This window comes from Cupressus sempervirens, chromosome 7 (assembly GCF_028749045.1).
Source record: "Cupressus sempervirens isolate cs-2001-9-10 chromosome 7, ASM2874904v1, whole genome shotgun sequence".
NCBI lineage: Eukaryota > Viridiplantae > Streptophyta > Pinopsida > Cupressales > Cupressaceae > Cupressus > Cupressus sempervirens.
Window position 1 is genome coordinate 300,159,243 of NC_143124.1, and position 20,180 is coordinate 300,179,422.

At 34.8% G+C, this 20,180-nt stretch overlaps 1 protein-coding gene across 1 annotated transcript in view; it reads left to right on the forward strand.

Annotated features, from left to right (window-relative positions):
* Nucleotides 1–20,180, forward strand: part of LOC149546604 (alpha/beta-Hydrolases superfamily protein) — a 78,377-nt gene that overhangs the window by 47,025 nt on the left and 11,172 nt on the right. The window contains exons 4-8 of the mRNA XM_089791291.1: nt 1,433–1,469; nt 1,739–1,808; nt 2,063–2,167; nt 2,626–2,776; nt 2,948–3,030. Of these exons, the coding sequence (XP_089647417.1) occupies nt 1,433–1,469; nt 1,739–1,808; nt 2,063–2,167; nt 2,626–2,776; nt 2,948–3,030 (446 nt within the window). The remainder of the gene's footprint in view (nt 1–1,432; nt 1,470–1,738; nt 1,809–2,062; nt 2,168–2,625; nt 2,777–2,947; nt 3,031–20,180) is intronic.

Consider the following 20,180-nt stretch of genomic DNA (forward strand, 5'->3'; position numbering starts at 1 on the left):
ATGGGGCTTATTAAAAGATCCATGGTAACTCTCCATCTAATCGCGTTGAAGGTGCCATCTCACCTGTATTAGTTCCATTTGGATACTTTCACCACTATTTTGCAGCTGTCATGCCTTCATTGTTCCTTTTGTGTTTTGGGACACATGCAAAGACATGAAGGCCAACAGGACAGAATAGCTTGGTATAAAGGAAAGGTTTGGATATGCGAAGTTGTGTGATGACTTTGGACATTGAAATATAATTGATTTGTGATGCAAACGTTATGTTAGAGTAGAGAAAGGACAATATATGCGAAGTTGTGTACAGAGAGCTACGAAGGACAAATCCGATATTGAAGATATTAGCATTGTCAATTTTTTTTTGTATCTATTCCTTTTGTGTACAGAATATATCATTGTAATTGAATGTTGAGCAGTGGGCTCATCTTGGGGAACTGTTGTTGTCTGGTTGTTTTGAATTTTTTTGTTTAGTTTTTAATATTTATCATTATAATGTTATCCGTCATGCAGTATTTTTTGAGCTGTAATCCCTTTATCATCCTTCTGGAACAGATTTCTGTTCAATTTTTAGTTTATTTTTAACATATAAGAGTCATAATTGTGCACTTATTTTTCCTAATGAGATCATCTGCATAAGTTCTCTAACTTTGTCAATGGCTCAAGCATTCCCAATTGCATAAAGAGATGAGAATGTTCTGGATTTCCCCACCACGAGTTCATTTTTTTATATTCAAATTTCATGTAAAATGTTTTACATGATTGATACTAGATTTTTTTCCCCTTAATTTAGTTATCGAAGGCACCACGCTTGTATTTCATACTCATTAGAACCCTGAAGCTTAGGAAATAGCTGGTAGTGCAAGACCCCCAACTTAAAAGCAAAGGAGTACTTAATATATGATTACGGTCTATTTCAAATTTTTATCACTTTGTAGAGCTTTTCAGAATGATACTTGTCATTTTTAAATTTTTATGATTAATAATTGTTGGACATCTTTATTGATGATTACAAAATATGCTTTTAAATTGTATCTCTTAAATTGTATCTCTTGCTTGATGCATTTTAAGATTTAACGAAGTTAGTTTTATGACAAATGAAACAATCTTACTTAGCATGTATCATAGTGGTGGTTATTTGCATATGCATAAGTTTGGCCTGTGTGCTACCTAATTGTGCAGTTGTTTTTAGTTCAATTGGTGGTCTTTCTAAGGCAACATTGGACTGACTTCCTGTGTGTACAATGTGAATGCTAATATGTGTAAGGCACATTTTCCGAGTTCATAGACTGCTTTTCTTTCAATGTTTTCATTATATATTAAATGTCGGAGACAAAAGTCTGAGCATGATTTTTGTCGTGTTATGCTAATGCTGTATTTCTGTTAACAGACAAGTATTTGCTCATTTAAACCTTTTGTATTCTTGATATTGCAGCTGGTCTCAGCTCTTGGAAACACTTCCTCTTCCTAATGTAAGATTTCTACTATAGATTCTACCGTCTTTATGTTTTGATGTAAGTATTAGCTGTTGCTAGCAATAGCAGTCTTTGTAAATACTGCAGTTTGCATTTGGTTCCTGAAGCACACAGTATTCAGTTATAGCTTTTTAATGAAAAATTACACAACAATCAAAGTGGCAACAGATAAGAATTTTTTGTTTTCAAATATTGCACATAATATCTGTTAACAATGCTGTTTCAAATGATAGCTTTGATGATAACAAATTCTGATGATGTTGCAGATAAAATGGATATGCCCCACAGCTCCTACACGTCCAATCGCACTTTTTGGTGGTTTTCCATCTACTGCATGTATGTGACTTGTTTGATTTTCCTTACAACAGTTTTGATGAGCTTCCATTGGATTTAAGTTATTTTTCTTAGAAGTAAATCATATGTTGTTGAGATAAATGAACAACATACTTGAATTTCTGGTTTTGAACTTCAAATTAGTTTTATAACTATTTTTAGTGAAATTCATGATTTCTCAGTTTTAGCTAAATGTATATAGCGTATATTAAATTTCTGCAAGCTCATCTAGTTATAATGCTCTCCATGGATATCAGGGTTTGATGTGGGTGATCTTTCAGAGGAAGGTCCCGCTGACCTGGAAGGCTTAGATTCTTCAGCAGCACATGTTGCAAATCTTTTATCAACAGAGCCTCCTGAAAGTATGTACTTTAAATCATGCAACTCCTAATGCATTTCCGTTCTTTGTTGATGCTATCATGAGAACAAACAGGAAATTTATCACGAAGGACTTTGGAGTATTGTTTCACTTTTTAACTGATGATAAAGTGACTATAGTAAGGACAATAGAGACAGAAAGTCATGATACATATGTCAGTGGATCTTAAACCCATTCACATTTTTTATTATGTAACTTTTCTTTTTGCATAGCTATAAATGTTGCCTTCTCAATTTTTGATGTCTTCAGTTTAGAATTTCCACTATCTTTATGTTAAAGAGATTTCAGATGTAAGAGCAATTAGTTGCTTCAGATGCCTTTTAACTAAGGAGAGAGGATTGCAGTCTGTTTACCATGTGTAGCTTGCAATCTTTATTGATGACTTCTTAAGAAGTAGATGTGAGATGTACTAATAATGGTAATTTTTCCTTCAATGTACAGTAAAGCTTGGGGTTGGAGGCTTCAGTATGGGTGCATCGCTTGCCTTGTACTCAGCAACTTGTTGTGTTGTTGGAAAGTACAGCAGTGGTGATCCATATCCAGTCAATATTAGTGCAGCAGTTGGTCTAAGTGGTTGGCTTCCTTGTGCCAAGTAAGAATATGCTGGCATTTTAAGATGGGTTAAAGAAGAGTACAGCTTTTATTCTATTTGTATTTTGTTTGATAATCTGAAAGAAACCAAGTGTTTACCTTTCCATCAGCCTGTTAATTGCTTGGTTCATAGAGTATGTGCATATGTTGATGTTAATATTTTGTTCCACAGGGAGTTAAAAAACAGGTTGAAGGAGTCTCAGGGAGCTTCAAAGCGTGCAGAAACAAAGCCTCTTTTGTTGTGTCATGGTAAAGGTGGGCAGAATCAAATCCCAGACACTTCTTGTTATCTGTTTTCCTATTTTATTTTCATAAATTGTTATGCTTCTTTAAGTAAATCTAACATTTTATTTTCTGATCCTCAACACTTGAAATATTGCATGGACTAGGAACTACAGATTATTGATCAATGATGCACTTAATATCTAGTGCTCTAGCATTTTCTCTTTCCTTGTTTTTAAAAGATATTTTTTAACTTGTGCTTAATACAAAATATTGTTATCATGAACAGAAAGTCTTATGGCTTTTGCCTTGCTCACAGCTTTACTAATGGTTCACATTGAGTAATTCTTGATGTGATTTCCTTCGTTGTTTGTACCAGTATTTTTCTACACATGATCTTTTTATTGACTAGAGTTCCATTTCACAGTTCAATGATGCCAATTTAAGTTTTAACGATCTGTGGTTACAGCAACCAAGGCATTTTCTGTACCACTATAAAGAAATATATGAATTTCTTTAAAAAAGTTAGAATTTAACAAATATGACAATCAATTAAAATTTAATATAAGACAAATTGTGTAACAACATCTTGAAATCTGCAAACAGTAGAATGAAAGTAGGTACTTAGTTGATTTTAGTGGTCAATAGATAGTTCATATTTTTGATCATAGTGAATTCAAAATTGGAACTCCTTAAATGATTTTGAACTAGAATGAGAAGATCTCAATTGAGCTTCTCTTAGAATTTGATGAATCGATCATGTGCATTGTAGGTGATATAGACTTGATCTCTGATGTCTGGTAAGCGTGAAGAACTTTGGTGTTCATAAACACCTCAAGTAGATTGTTGGATTGCCTGTTGAATGGTCCAACTTAATGGTTCATGAGAAAAATGTTTAAGAACAACATGCACAATTGTAAATGGTCTCTATGATTTTGATGTCAATGATATCTTTGCCCCTTAGAAAATGAAGTGTGCCTTTAAGTTTTGTACTTGTAGCCACTAAAGAATTTATTTCACATTGAATGCCTTTTAACGTCTAAGACGTCAAAACAATTAACACATTGTTGCCATGATATCAGTCCCCTATATTTTTCAAGATTCTAGGGTTTGAGTCAAGTCACATGAGATGTCATATCTGTGTTTTGTCTAGGTTGCCATTAGGGTTTCCTCTCTCATCCTTCCCTCTGAGTTGCCTAGGTGGGAACAAAAGAACAATGCAATGGATTCAATCAAGCTAGGCATCTAGGATTTGGGAGGGTAAGTTTCTGCATATCCTAGATGAGAGAGAGAAACAATTATATTCATAAAAACTCTACTCTATTATCTAGTGTTCCATTGAAGACATAATTCAGGTTGAATGGAGGAGATCATACTCATATTCAAAACAAAAGACGACAAAGAACATCGAGGAGAGGCCAAAGATGATATGCAGATCATATGAACATCATCGAAACAAGATCAATTGAATTTGTATGCAGGAGAACCAGATAAATGCATAAGAGAACACTGAAGATTGAAGTTGAAGATTGATATACAGATCGTGAGAATAGTTCAAAATCAAGTTCAGTTGAATTCAATACAGAATGAATGCAGAAATGGTGACAGAAACAAGTCAAAGGTGGCATAGACCAAAGTTGAAAAGTCGATTGAACAAAAGAAAGCGTGCTATTGGCCAGTGGAAAAGTCCAAATGCTTACCTGTCAGATTGGGTCCCGTTCAAAATATTAAACGAAAGTTAGATGCCTTTAGCCGTCAGATCAAAGAAGGTCTACGGAGGTTGTAATGTCGCTATATAAAGATGCTCGATTGTTAATTTATGTGACAAAGTGATGTGAAGACACGTGTCTGGTGGGCCATCACTTTTCACGAAGCACAGTCAAAATCTAGTCACAAGGTGCCGTAGAGTAAAGAGGTTCAAAGTCAGAGTTTTTGAGCTATAAAGTGTTGATGTCAGTTTTGTACCACTACATAACATATAGCGATTGAATACTTGATATGGAATATTTGACACTCAATCCCTCTCTTAAAAAGTAAATACTCATGAAGACATGAGAATAACTCCAATGTTCTTTACACCTAACTAACTCACTTATATTAATGTGATTTGCTGGTTAATCACGTAGGTGGCCTTATGTTGTTCATTCGAGGATAAGTTGGACTTTTGGTATGATGGTGATGAATATAGCTTTGTAAAATATATGAGCGTCAAATGATGTTGATGGTGATGATGATGGGGGTGTGTCTACCAATGGTGTTTCTCCTTTTCTAACTTTCGAAGAATGGACTCCAATTACTAAACTACTTGTTGCTTTACTCCTACTACTATGAATGGAAAGATTAGCAAATGGACGGGGATCGAATCTGATGAAAGCACACTAGCAGCTCTACCTCCATAGATGCAATGATTCAAGGGAAAAAAAAACTAGATTGCCACACAAGGCTTCCTAACAAGCCGCTAGGATGCTAGTGGCCTAGTTTATAGATCCCTATCAAACATCCACTAGTATCACCATACAACTATCCATCTACTCTTACTCTTACTTAACAACTTTCTTGAAATAAAATCTACTTTAACAACTTCAATGGAAATTAACTCTAACTATTGGAAATAGAAACCATGCAATAACACCAAATGTTCTTAATCACCATGCAAGTCACAACAATGATAAAGAGAAGCAATTTTGGTATTATCTTAGCAACAATTTTCTTCAACCCTTTACAAATGAGAGCAAATGGTCTTATATAAAGCCCAAAATTACAACCAATAGTAGAGATTAAGAGGCAAAATCAACGATCCACATTAGATCCCAGAAACCCTAATTAGGGTTGCCACCCCATCGGCCAATGAGAAAACGCCACCTCATTAATGGACCAATAAAAAAAAGGAAAAGTGGTAACCAATGAGAAAGCACCAAAATGGTAGCCAATCAGAATCAGACACCTATCCTACCGAAGGAGGAGAAATTGCCACTTGGGCTTACATCAAATGATCTAATATAATTCTACCCTTTTCTTTCACCTTCTTAGCCAAAGCAATGAACTTGGCTAGCCTGTCATTGACTTCCTTCATGGAAGGTCAAAGCGTGTGCTTCATCTTGAGCTTGGCTGAATTCATCATGTTGCTTGTTGCTTGTAGTGTCTTCTTGTGATCCTTCTCATACTCTTTCGCATATCCAATAAAGGCATTGAGAGAGGCAAGGGTGCCCAAATGCTTCTTCTTGATGGCAACCTTCCCTAACTCATCCAATCTTGATCCAAATTCTATCTCATTGACGTTGTCCTCTTTAATATCTTCAAAATCAAGTGCAGCCCCAACATTGCTCATCATGGTCGAAATGGAAGTGTCAATGCCTGGGCTGTGCTGTGTAGTCTCATTCCCTATCTCCTCAACTATCCTCAATCTGATGATCAAGGCAACAAACCAAGACTTTACTGTACTCATTCCTCCTTCATTTACTTACTTGGTTTTCTCCAAATATCTCTCTAGTAGCTCAATAAATGCCTGTAACCTGGGAATGGCTAAGTCCTTGACTAGAAGGAAATCCTTCCACCCACCTTCAAATGTTCTAAATTTATCTCTAATAGCCACTAATGACTTGAATGTCGAGACAAAGGAAGGCAAGAAATTTCACCCATCTTGAATTGTATCATGGATTCAATCCTTGACTTCACGCAGCTAAGCAGATATCTCTTTTGTGTTGCTCTCGCTGTCTTGTGGAAGGGTTGCCTGATGCAATTGTTGGATAGGCTGGCAATCTCTCGAATACTTGCTTTCAGCCTCTAACCTCACAATCCTCTTGTTTGTCTTCCTCAACCTTTCTCTAATTGAAACCATGCCTTTTTGGATCTCCTCACACTCCATGTCATCTGTGATTCTTCCTAAGTTATGCTCAACTATCTCATACTCCTGAGCTACAATCTCATCCAATGCCTTGCTAACCATTGGTATAGCAATCTGAACTTTTTTGTGACCTTCATCATCACTCCTGATTACCTTTGCCACCGTTTTTGCAATTTTTTTCTATTTCTCGCTATCACCCTTTTCTACTAACCCTTGGATATCTTCAACTGTTTGGGCAATCACTACCTCGCCTCTTGGCATAAGCATTTGCCTTAACCATAGTGGTGCAGTGCATCTCCCCAAATCTAGATTCGGTTCGACTAGCAAAGCATAACCAATGGCCTCAGGCGCTTGGCTTATTTCCTCAATATCAATTGGCCTATCCTCTTCTTCACTAGTGATTGTCACATCATCTCCATTTTGGTTCTTTGAGAGAGGAGAGTACTCGGTACTGTTGCTGTAAATGCTTGATTCTGAATTAGAGCTCACCTCTACCGCGGCCCCTTGTCCACTTGTATTATCCTCTTGGCCTCTAGCCTTAATTATGCTCTCCCTTGACGATGCTGCATTTCGTTTCTTTGCTGGAGGTTCATGATGTTCTTTGCTTTTCTCAACCTCCAAACCTCTTTTCTTGCTCTTAAGTACTCTTTGTTTGTAATGTCCCCTTTTTAGCATTCATAGCACGATGTTTTTGTTAGCCTATTTCCCCACGGTCCCGTAGGCTAACCAGGACATTAAAGGGGCTTAGAGGCCATTTGGCCTAGATAGTTTCAGTTGCAGGTCTTTCTGAGGGGTTTTGAGGCAACTTTGGGGCATACTTACTATTTATAGTAAGTCATCTTGGACATGGGCGGACATCCAGTGGCAACGGTATGTCAATGGTAATTGTTTAAAATCGACAAGAAGACTTGTTTATCATTGATAAGATTTGTTATGCATTGATAAAGCTATTTTATAAAGTTAAATTTAAATATTTAACTTTATTAATGCATAGACTATAGTTTGTGGAAAATATTTAAATTAAAAGAGTCTCCTTTATTTTATAACACATTGGAGACATAAATTACATAAAGGGAGTTATGTTTTATCTCACATTGAGAAAATGAAGGATGGAGCTCTTGTGAGAACACTATAAAAGAAATGGAAGAGCTTCTTTTATGCATGGTTGGAAATATCAAAGAAATTGGGAAATTTTCTGGAGATTATGTCTCAATAGTTTGAAGGACGAAATCCTTTCAAGCTGGAAATCTTGACGCCATTGAAAGATATGGTCTTGAGATTCAACATGGTAGCAGTCTGAAAAAAGCAAATACAAAAAAGCACTCGAAAAAGCGGAACCGAAAAAGTAGGCGGAAAAAGCAATCTGTAAAAGCAATTCAAAAAGCGGATTTGAAAAAGCAGTCAAAAAAGCAAATTGGAAAAGCAAAGCAGAAGGGGCAGCATTGAAAGAAATTATTACAGCCATCTACAACCAGGTTCCTTTGTTAATATTGCTTTTTAGGGTGTTATAAGTTTCAGATGTAAATGTGCATTATACCAGCATTATCATTTTGAAATCCATGTAAATGCCAAAAGTCTTGGCCATATTTCATGAGCATTGTATTAGAAATTTCATTGCAAATTAATAAGAGAATAGTTGCTGGTGTCATTTAAGCAATACAATATCGTTATTTATCAGCTAGTCAGTTTGCATACCAACTGTTTGTAAAAATGCCAGTTGGCTGTAGGTGTTCATTTCTCATGCTTAGATCATATATATGCACTGAATATTGTCAAAATTAGTAGCACACTCATGTTAGGCCATTGTGTAGTCCATTTGGAGTCTTCTAGCATAAGAATCTCATTGATGCAAATAAAAAAAAAAGTCATTTAAAGCCAGTTGAAAAACTATATCAGTCATACGTCCCTTGCATGTGAATTGTTTGATGAAATTCCTTGAGCTTTCATCAGCATTTTTTGAGAGCAGATTTGAGGAGGGCCATTACGGTGGTATCAGAGCTTGCTTGCAAAGTGTTTGACGAAATGTCAAATAACTGAAGTATAGAGATTTTTGGTGTTTGAAGAAGTTATAACCTATTGGGGTTATTACATTGTTTTTGGCTACTGCCCTCACCTTTCTGTCTGACTGACTCTACTGGACCTTCCTCTGGTTTCATCTTCTCATAAGTAAGGCGTACCTTGTGACTTTGTAATTTCCTTAACTTCCCGTTGTACCACGACTCAGTGTGTAAATCAACTGTCCTTGCAACTGCTTCTAAGGAAGGATCCTGATGATCATCCCAATCCAATGGACTCAACTCTGTTCCATCCATTGTATCATAATCTCCTCTTAGCACATTTTCATCATCTTCTAGTTGATAGGGAATATCAAGGCCTCTCCATCTGATTGCCCTCATCATGCCCACTGACAACCTTTTGAGAAAGCTAGCTTCCTCACATGAAAGTCATCCTGTGTATTGGCCCAAAAATCTTCTATAGTAGGAATATGCTTGAATGTGTTTTCATGAGATGCCTTGATAAGACCATTAGGATCGAATCCTTGTCTTGCTCTATACCATCCTAGATGATACCATTCTAGTTCTTCCTCCGCAGCTACAAAGGTGACAGGATTAGGGCAAGTATCATTTCCTATTCCAAATGAGACGGTAATCCCAGTCTCACCTTTAAGTTTCATCATCTTGTCATAATGCTCAAGTTGCCTAGCCAACTCCATCAAAACTATCTTGTTGGGTGGGTACCTTGGAAGTCTCTTGGGACAAACTATACTTCTTGCCACTCTAATGTATGTAAATTGTGGAAATTGGATGAACCAACTCCCATACTTCTTAACTTTTACTTTTGCTTCCGATGAGAGCCTCTTAGCACGTGTCCCTTGTAATATCCTTATTGTCTTCATGGCAAAGGCGTCATAAAACATCTTATAATCTTTGGTATTGTGCAAATGAAGTTGTGGATAACACTCATGCACCAAACATTGCCCCAGCCCATTGCCAATCACTCCTAAGGCCTTAAGTCCAGGATTTTCATATAGTCTCGCAATTAGATAGATAAGATAGGATCCCATATAGAATTGCTTTTGATTTTGCATTGTCCTAAGTTGCAACTCTAGATTTTCACTTATAATTCTAGCCCAATCAAATTTTCTCTTTCCATTTTTAATTTCATCAATAAAGAAGTACATCCAGTTCTCGAATTGCATACGTTGAGCCACGCCCATGGTTTGGTTGAGAAGCATAATAAGATTTCCGTATTCTGATCTAAAATCTGACTTGGTGAGCTTTGACAACTTGGTAACTCATTTCTTGCCTTCGTGTAACCGATTCTGCTTTAGATGAATGAAATAAGCTTCCTGATTATCCTGAAATAACTTGGCCACCTAATCCATCATTACCACTGTCATGCCTTTATATTGGAGAATATTAAATACTTATTCGACCACTTGTCTGTCGATGTTAGCTAACACTCTCTTCCCTTCATCAAAAATGATGGACTTGGTAACAATATCAAACCGGGATGCACACTCCATTACTAATTCTGGACAAGGCAAGGTAGGAGGGAAAGCCGTTGCATGTACAATTCCACTCTTGTATATCTTCTTCGCCATAGGGGATTGCCCTTCCTTCAATCTATCTTTCAACTGTATCATGTTCACTATACCGATATTGGTATCACTTATTTTTCTCACTTTCGAGAAGAAGGTGGTTTTAGGCATCATGTCTTCCTTGTCTTTTTTGGTATTCGTTCCCTTTGGGTTCTTGCTTGCACTAACATCTACCATCCTAAACACTTATTTCTGCCCTTTCATTCTAAATGATATGGACTACACTTATCAATCTCCAACCTTCTTTTCTAAGGGTGGGATTACCACTTATTTCTGCCTCTTTGTTACCTTAGGATGGACTACACTTATATCTCCCAACTTCAATCCTAAGGTGGTCTAGCTTATTTCTGCCTCTCCAAATGTCATATCATGAAATCTACACTTATATCTCCCAACTTCAGCCTACCAATGGAATGATGAAGTGGTGGATGATGAGTGCAAGAAGAAAATAAGGGAAACGAACCAAGTAAGAACAAGGAATAGAATACGCCTTTAAACCAATCTTCACCTCTAAAAATGAGTAGAATTTTACCTTAAATCTACCTTTACCAATAATAGGGCCCTCTTCAAGTTCGGATCCGATCTTAGAAATTTCAATCCTCCTTGCAAATAATGATGACCTAGCAAAAATCAGAAATTTGACCTCCTTGAGATTGCCCACACTTGTCAAAAATCAGACCTTGAATCATATAGCCTCTTCACCAAATAAAATTGCCCAAATCTGGAAGGAGAAATCGCCACCAAAGATGGAGAAATCAGACCCAACAAAAATCGGCCAAGCTGAAAAAATATCAGATTTGCTCCAAAATCGTCCTAGGGCAGAAATTCGCCCAAGCAAAAAGGAGAAAATGCCGCCAAAAAACGAAAAATCTGCCTCTCCAAAAAATTGCCCAAGTAAGAAATTCGTCTCTAGAGGAAAATCGCACATCCAAAGAGGAGGAAAAAGGAATGAGGAAATAAAAGGAGAGGAAGCCCCTCTTATACCATACATTTTGCCTTCCTCAAGTGGGCCAACCTTCCTAGAGGCAAAATAAAATTAAATTAGCCCCTTAATGGCCCAAATTTAAATACAACATTAAAATTATTTAGCCCATAGTGAAATTGGCTCATTTAACTGCTAGTTTTTTTCAAAAATTGCAAAATAGAAACAAGGTAAGCCTAGGAGATGTCAAAGTTTCCATTTAATAACATTTTGGCAATTAAAATATCATTAAAATTGAATTTAGTAAGCCGAAATGAATTTTCAATTCCAATTTACCAATTTCCTTTAACATTTTTAAAATCTTCTAGGCAATATTTCAACCAAATCAATGCGATTTTGCAATGTAGCCAACTTTCAATTTTGCAATGCAATTATATATATATTTTTCTTTTAACAAAATAAATCCTTTTTTTAGCAATCGGAATTCAAACTCCAATTTCAATTTCACTATCAAAAATTTTCTTTTTCACCAAAAAATCAATATTTTACGAAATGACTAAATCTAACAAATTCATTTTGGAAATGTTCAAGTTTATACAATTATTTCAAAATTTCAAAATATCATCAAAATCCAAAAAAATTGCAATTTTATCCTGCCAAGTATTCGTTTTAACCATTGAAAAATGTTGTTTTTTGAATTCTGTTTGGCCTAAGGATAAAATTACATGTTTTGAAAAAAATCAAGTTTAGCACTGGGTGAAAAATAAACCAAATCAAATCCCTCTTGGCCCAAAGGCGTCCAAGGTGTAAAATTTTCAAATCGAAAACTTCTGGGCAATTCCAAAAAATTTGCTAAGGCAATTGAAAAAAGGGGGTCCCCAAATTTTTTGGGGGCAATGATGTGAAAATCTCACAACATAAAGTAATGTCGCCTGTCTGCCACATGTATGCCATGGTATACCTAGCTAGAAAAAGGGACCCACACTGCAAAAAGAGACTTAATAGTGATCAATTACCGCCGCTAGATCTTGGAAGATCTATGGCATGTGCTTTCCCGCTCTCCAAAGTTGCGCGAAGTTTAGACAATGTGGGAAAGTGACTATTCGACGTGTGTACTCGATGGACCCACAGAAGGAAATACAACGACAATAAAGGTTTAAAATGATTTAATCATGACCGTCAGATTGAGAAGATTGATGACTAGAATTTGAAAAGGTAATGACCGTTGGAATATGAAATATATGGGTTTGGCGCGAAATGATGAAACATGAAGAAAACAATGATTTTCTGTAGGATTTGTGGAATCACAGGAAGATGACAGGTCGCTAGGTCTTCTCATAGGCGCCAAGGGAGCATGATCATGTTAAAGATTAGATATTTTTCATGTCTTATTCATATTAGTTTTGAATGACTGTTGAGTTTCTGAGCGATTCAAATGGTCTATTCAAATGCTCTGTCAATGTAACTGATGAATTTGTAACTGGCCAAAACCCTAAGGGGGGGCCTATAAATGTAACTTCATTTGAAAATGAATAGGTCAGCAAACTTGATGGTGAATGAGTCTGTAATTCCATTTACTTTTTGTTTACTAGTCATGTTTTGTTGCCCATTCTTAGATTAGTTCCGCATAAAGAGTTGAAGGACAATTGTATGTGAACTGTGATAATCAGGTGGATTCCATTTCATTTTGATGATTGCAGTTAAAGTGATTCCATTTACTTTCCTCATATACGATTCTGCTTCCTCTTTTGTTCATTTCATTTTATGCTAGATAGTTTCTATGGGATTGTAGGACAGATGTATTTGAAGCTGGTGATATCTTACTAGATTCCATTTTAGTGGAGAGTTATCAGTCAAGGTGGATTCCATTTCATCTATCATGTGCATCTCTGCTCTATCTCTAGATTGCATTTTGAGTAGGACTAATATGCATTTAGACGTAGGAGTAGATGTTAGAAGAACTTCAAGGTAGCTTATGATATCCATTCCACTGGGTGATATAAATTGCCCAAATCTTTTTCTGCTTGGGGTGTTTGTAGTTATGAACATCCTGGTTTATCCTCTTCTGCTCTCAGGTTAAGAGCATACCCCATATCCCAACGATCTATTAAAAACACAATCCATTGCATATATTGCATATAAGGGAGTTGTACCTTACAATTCAGAGGGCAATGATATAACACATACACTAACCCATTTGTTGGTAACATCCTTTTGTTTCATCACATTTTGGGCATCTAGAGTCAAGGTAAAGCCGAGTTAGCAAGAGGGACAAACTGTTAACCAACACACATACACATGTTAAGTTGGCTTGCAACAACCAATAGGAAAGTGCAAGAGTGTGAAAAGTTGATTTTGAAAATTTGGGGTCAATTCCAATTTCCAACCCATTTGGGATTGATCTCAAGATACTCAAGATTGACCTAAGATAGAAAAATGCTATTTTGAAGACAACAAAGGATTATGCAGACATCAGTGTGAATCTAGGGTAAGCATATGAATAAGATAGAAAAATGCTATTTTGAAGACAACAAAGGATTATGTTGACATCAATGTGAATCTAGGGTAAGCATATGAATGAATGCATAAATGCCCATGGGATTAGGTCAAATTTGTGGAAATAGGTTTAGGTGATTGTGAACATACTGGGATAAGCATTAGGTTATTGGTCAAACATAGAACAAGAGTGTACCAAGTTCCATCAAAATGGGCCTAAAGCTGAATGGAGAATCAGGATGTATATGTTGATTTCACCATTACATTTTTCCTTCGAGCATCATGTGAGTCTAACATGAGCATGCATTTCAAAGTATATGACATTATTGACAAACATACATACTAAATATTTAGACACTTCAAAAAATTCCTACCATCTACAAAAAATGAGTAGAGAGAGATCTAGAAATTTTTCCTACATAGAAAGTGACATGAAAGAATATGGTATGTTCAATAGCCATGTGACTCCAATCAATTGTGAATAATGCAATTTGCTTGATCACAACAATGCAATAATGTAACATTAAATATGGTCATGTAACTCCACTCAATGCACAAAAATTGATAGAACTCCATTTGACTGTGGGTATGTAATGCAGTCATAAAGCTAGGGTGTTGCCTCTAGTATAGGCAAAGCTTGAGAAAAAGCTTGTGTATACAGCTGAGATGTGTAATTAAAATCAAGTAACGAATGAGTAGGAGGTGATTGTGAAAGATCATGTAAAGACAATTCTTTTATAGTAACAAAATGATTGGATGCTCTAGAAGCAAGATAAGATAGCATAAGCACATATAATGAAAATTAGAGATGTTAAAAGTCTTATAAGCACAGGTGCATATAAGAATGAATCAACAAACATGGAGTCATAAGTAGGCAGGCTTGATAAGTGGCCTCCAATCATTTCTAATTATAAAAGTCATAATTGCTATGACATATGGAAGACATCTCAAGTTTTTATGAGGATATTGAAACAAGGAACAAATGACCACCCAAATTGGGAACATTTAAAATGAGCAATGATAAAGGATGAGATTGATCAGTTGTGCATAGAACAAAATATAAGTGTACATGTGGGTGAAATACATGACACATAAAGAGAGCCATAGTGCCAAACATGAATATGACATATGGAAAGGCCCTCCATGTTGGGGAACAAAGCTCAAATCATGATATAGATAGTAAAATAAGAATGGGAGATGAACATAAAATAAGGATTAAGCAAAGGCCAAAGTGTGTGCTGAACCCATCATGATGGATAGAGTAAATAGTGCAAACTAAACTATTGTAAAGCTTCACCTCTCAAATAAAAATAGTAGTTACTATTCAATTAAAGCATCACAATCAAAATATTCATATTAGCAAACAAGTAAGATTCAATATGTAAGGATGCATCCGACCATCATAATTGTCACATAGGAGGCATGGAATATTAATATCATCTATAGAAGTGAAAAGATGAACATTACGATGCATGCTATTAGCTTGTAGCATTTCAGTAGATAAAACACCATCATGAGTAAGTATAGATTCAAAATGAGATGGAAAAGGAATAATGTCAGAAAGCATATCTTCATTATATATAAAACAGGGAAGCTCACATGTATCACTAGCCTTAGATTTCTCACAAGTGGCATCATTTGATGAACATGCATTTTCTGGGGATATAAACATGGCTATCATGACATACTAGACAAGTATTATCAAAAGGTACAACAATGTCAGAAGTAGGTAAATAATGTCTAATATCATCAATGCTCACTACAATAGATTTATGTTACCCCATTTTTCAAGGCATGTTGGAATATAGTAATATTATATCATTTTAATAATTATGTGAATACTTATAATTTCATTATTATTAAAATATAGTGATTTTTGGGTGGTTAGTTAACTAAGTCTTTTCAAACTGATTATTCACTTGTATATAGTGTTTGCCACTCCATAATAAAATAATTCATGTTTGTTGCATGATTCTATTGGTATTAGAGCACAGTTCTAGTTCTTCCCTTTGAAGTTTCGAGGAGTAGAAATTTTTTAAGGAAGTGGACATTGTAAGAAGGGTTGTTAAGCTTGTAAATGTTTGTATCTAGCAGAAGCAAAAGCACAATAAAATGTTGAACAAAACTTTTGCTTGAGCAATCTATATCCTAATTTGTGTGATGAAGAACCCACCAAGATTGCACAAATTAATCATTTTCCGGCGATATCCTCATAATAGGAGGAATACAAGGGCAAACAAAGGATCAAAGATCAATAATGAATGGAACACGACTCCATAAATTGCCAAATGGTAATCATGAATTGCAGGTAAAATAAAAATTATAGTTTAAAAATCCCCTAAATCACAAAATCATGAATTGAGGGAAACAATAGTCGAGGACCCTAAATTACGATTCTAAGGTGTGATTTATTATTAAAAAAGTTTGTATAAGCTTCTTGTGAATTTTTTAACAATCATCTACTCCCACAATTCTATAAGGTTTTTTTATTTTGCTTGAAAGTTGCAATCAGTTAAAAGTGCAAAAATGATACAGTTTTCCAAAATGGCATTAGTAATATTTTTTTTTGCATATAAAATATTGTTTTGGAGTGCATTTGCAATGAACCCTGATTAAGATAAAAAGATGCAATAAATTATAACAATAATGAAAATAGCATATGTTGATATATATATCAAATTTCTAATATAATGACTCAAATAAAAAATATTATCTAGTGAAAATATAAATAATATTATTGAATATCTTTTTTCCTAATAAACAAATATAAAGTAAATATATTCTTAATATCAGTCAATAGTATCTAATCCTTATTATTTAATAAACTACCGATATTAATGAACCCAAATTATAAACTCCTATTATACACTAATAATAAACATGCAACAATTGATGGTCCTGCTGTTTGAAAAGATATAATAAGTGGGTCATACTAATCCCCAAATATGTCGCAGATTATATCAAACGTATTAATAAAGAAGCCACCGAGGATATAAAAGAACAAAGGTGGACAAATTCAATATTATAATAAATTGCAGCTACCAAAAGGAGTTAAGGGGGAATTTAAAGAATTTAAAAAAGAAGAAAAGATAAGTACAGCAATTTTGAGGAAAAAGACAAATACGTTAAGAATTGGTAGGAGAACATTGCTACGTGGAATAGAAGAGATATTCCCTTACTATAAAGGTAATTTTGTTTCTTTTTATTGTTTTTTTTATGTTCTTAATAAATATACATATTTATCATTTATATATAGTCATTTAGAGCATATATATTTGTTTATAAAACTAATAATGAATATAAATAAGTTTCATGATCTGCATTTTTTATTTAAGTTTATAAATTTATATTTCTATATTAGATTTTGAAGACAAAAAAATGTTTTGTTCATAATATACAAGGAGATATTTTATAACATTCTATGAAGAAAGAAATTGATCCAAATGTTAACAGTGTTGGTATGAGAGATTGGTAATCTCTATCTGACCAAGACAACTATGGCTTATATAACCTCTATAATGTTGGAATGTGAGATTTATATGATCTAAATTTTGACTGACATGCTTGAGGAGTCTCTATAATGTCGGTATGTGAGATCAATGATCTCTATTTGACCAACATGCCCAAGTTCAAGGAATCTCTATAATGTTGGTATGTGAGATTAATAATCTCCATTTGACTGACATGCTTGAGATTGTCATCATCTCTATAATGTTGGTATGTGAGAATGATATAATCTCCATCTGACTGACATGCCTGAGATTGATGTGCCATAATATTCAAATAAAGTCAACATATGCAATATGTGATTGGCCTTGGATAGAACATGTCCCGTCCAAGAAGAGCCTTGAGGGGTGCACTCCAAAGAAGACGATAGAATGACAAAGGGTTAGAAAACCTGATTTGGAGACATCTTAAGGTTAGGGTTAATTAGAGGGTAGAATTGTATAAATATATTTGTAATTATTATGATTCTAACTATTACTTTGTAGGTATTACTTGTCCCAAGCTAACCCTAATAACGGGGACATTACAGTGTTATTCAAATAATTCAGTAATTAGAATTTATCGGTTGTGTTTTCTAAGAATTTTTTTGTTTTCGGTATAAAGGGTGCCTTAGATTCTCATTTATGATTAATGTTTTAATGTTAAACTACTACAACAATGATGTTTGTTCCATTGATCCTATATATTCGCCGGGAAAAAGTGTGAAAATTTCTTTTTGGAGAGACAAGGACCCCCTAAGTGCAATAAAATGGGTTTTGATGCTCCAACATGAATGCTTCTTGACTCTTAGCTATTGGGAGGTGATAATTATTATGCCCAGTGAACCATGGTACAAACTAGAGTTTGAAGATGTGTGGGATGAAGTATTTGGGCAAGCCAATAGAATTACATAAATTGGAGTTGACTAGAACTGGTATGATAATGTCAATTATATTGCCAAAATACTAATCTTTTTTGGCATTTCTTTTGAGACTTAACCTCACATCCAGCTAGATACAATTAGTGAAGAGGATTGGGATCCCTCAATATTATAGTATAAGAATCCAAAAATTAGAATTGAATTCTATATTTACAATGTCAATTGCATTGTTTGCAAGTGCAAAATGGTGAAATTTTGGAAAAAACGAATAGAAGAGTTTCAAGGATTAAGACATCATGTGTCCATTATCTTAGGAGTAATGACCCCTATGTTTCTTATGTTTGTTGCATGTCTCAATGTGGCTAGTATAAAGCCATCTTTTGAGAAGCTGGTGAGTTTGCTTCAGCAAGAATGAGCAATTCATGTTGAAACCTCACATGCTCTTGTCAATCTGGTCTCATGTCTTAGCAAAAACAAAGGCAACCTAAATTTAATGAGAACACCTCTAATTTAACCCTAACCTATAGTCAGAGTGGTCGATTGGGACACCCAAATATAATGAGAACACCTCTACACAAAAAAAAGTGTTGTTTTTGGGAAGAACACAATCTCTAGTTATGTTGCTACAATTCTCATGCAAATAGTGAATCCAATTGATTGAGACAGCACAAAATATAAAATGGAGATGTTCTTTTCTTAGGTATTCCTGATGAATAAGAATTCTTCTATGTTTTTGAGATTTAATCTTCTAATTTTGATATGCTTGTTTGTATGTTGATTTTAGTGCATCTAGACATATGCCAAGACAATAATAGTGGCTCTATAACCTCACATCATGAACTTTATATAGACACATTTCCCTTTGTGATGATACATCCTATGAAGTGTAGCATATGAGGGATATTATTTTACCACTCAAAATACATTTGCTAATTTACACATGTTTTGTATGTTTGATGACTCACGAATAACCTCTTATTAGTAAATTCAATTATTCGAGCAAACTTGAAGGTTGAGTTTGATAGATTTAATGGTGAAATATTGTCTCATTTGAGACAAAAATAATAATGGTGAAGTATTTGCTCATGACTTAGGGGTTGGGAAAATGTCTTAATTGGTAGATGTCACTCATGAGGACAAGGTCTTGTAGTAAATCCCTTTTACCAATTACTCTTTTGAATTGAAGAGTTAGTCATCTCAATTTTGGTTTTTTTTTGCATTGAGTAAAAGAGACATGGTGCAAGGACTTTCCCTATGAGAAAAACAAAACTTCTTCTCTCCTTCCTAATGTCTTGCTAAGAAACAACATCAAGTTCTTTTTGTTGTCATAGAAACATGACCCACATCTTCTTGCTTGACTCACAAAGACCAAGCCATTGAGAATTTCAATGTTGTCCACTCAAATTGAGTAGGGGTATTTATTAGCAAATAGTTTGGAGTCTTACAAGTTATAACTACCTTTAACACGATAACAAGAGATAGTTGACCACTACATACATGCTTCTACAAAATAGTGTTTTTGAGAGATGTCGTACTTGTAATGTTTCCATAGCTTGATAGTTGGGAAGGAAAGATTCGAAGGGAACTAATGTCTTTTAAGGTAACATTACTTTAATAGTTGGATGAATGTAATGCCCTTGCTACAAAGAATCTAGTAAACTACCAATAATGTAGATAAAATCCTATTCAAAGGTTTAACTTAGAATGTTCCTTATTGGATATATGGTGTTATAGTCCAACTGTCTTTATATCTTGAGGAAATTTTTTGTTCCTATATAGAAAATTTCCTTTGTTGTCATTGAATGCTCAGGGAATAGTTGGTGAAGAAGAATTGTAATATTTCATGAATAATTTGCACACCAAATGCTATTGCTTTTGAAGGGGTTGGAGTTGTATGCATAAGATAACTTTATATTTTAATTCCTTCCTATAAAGGAAGACAATAAAATAGATA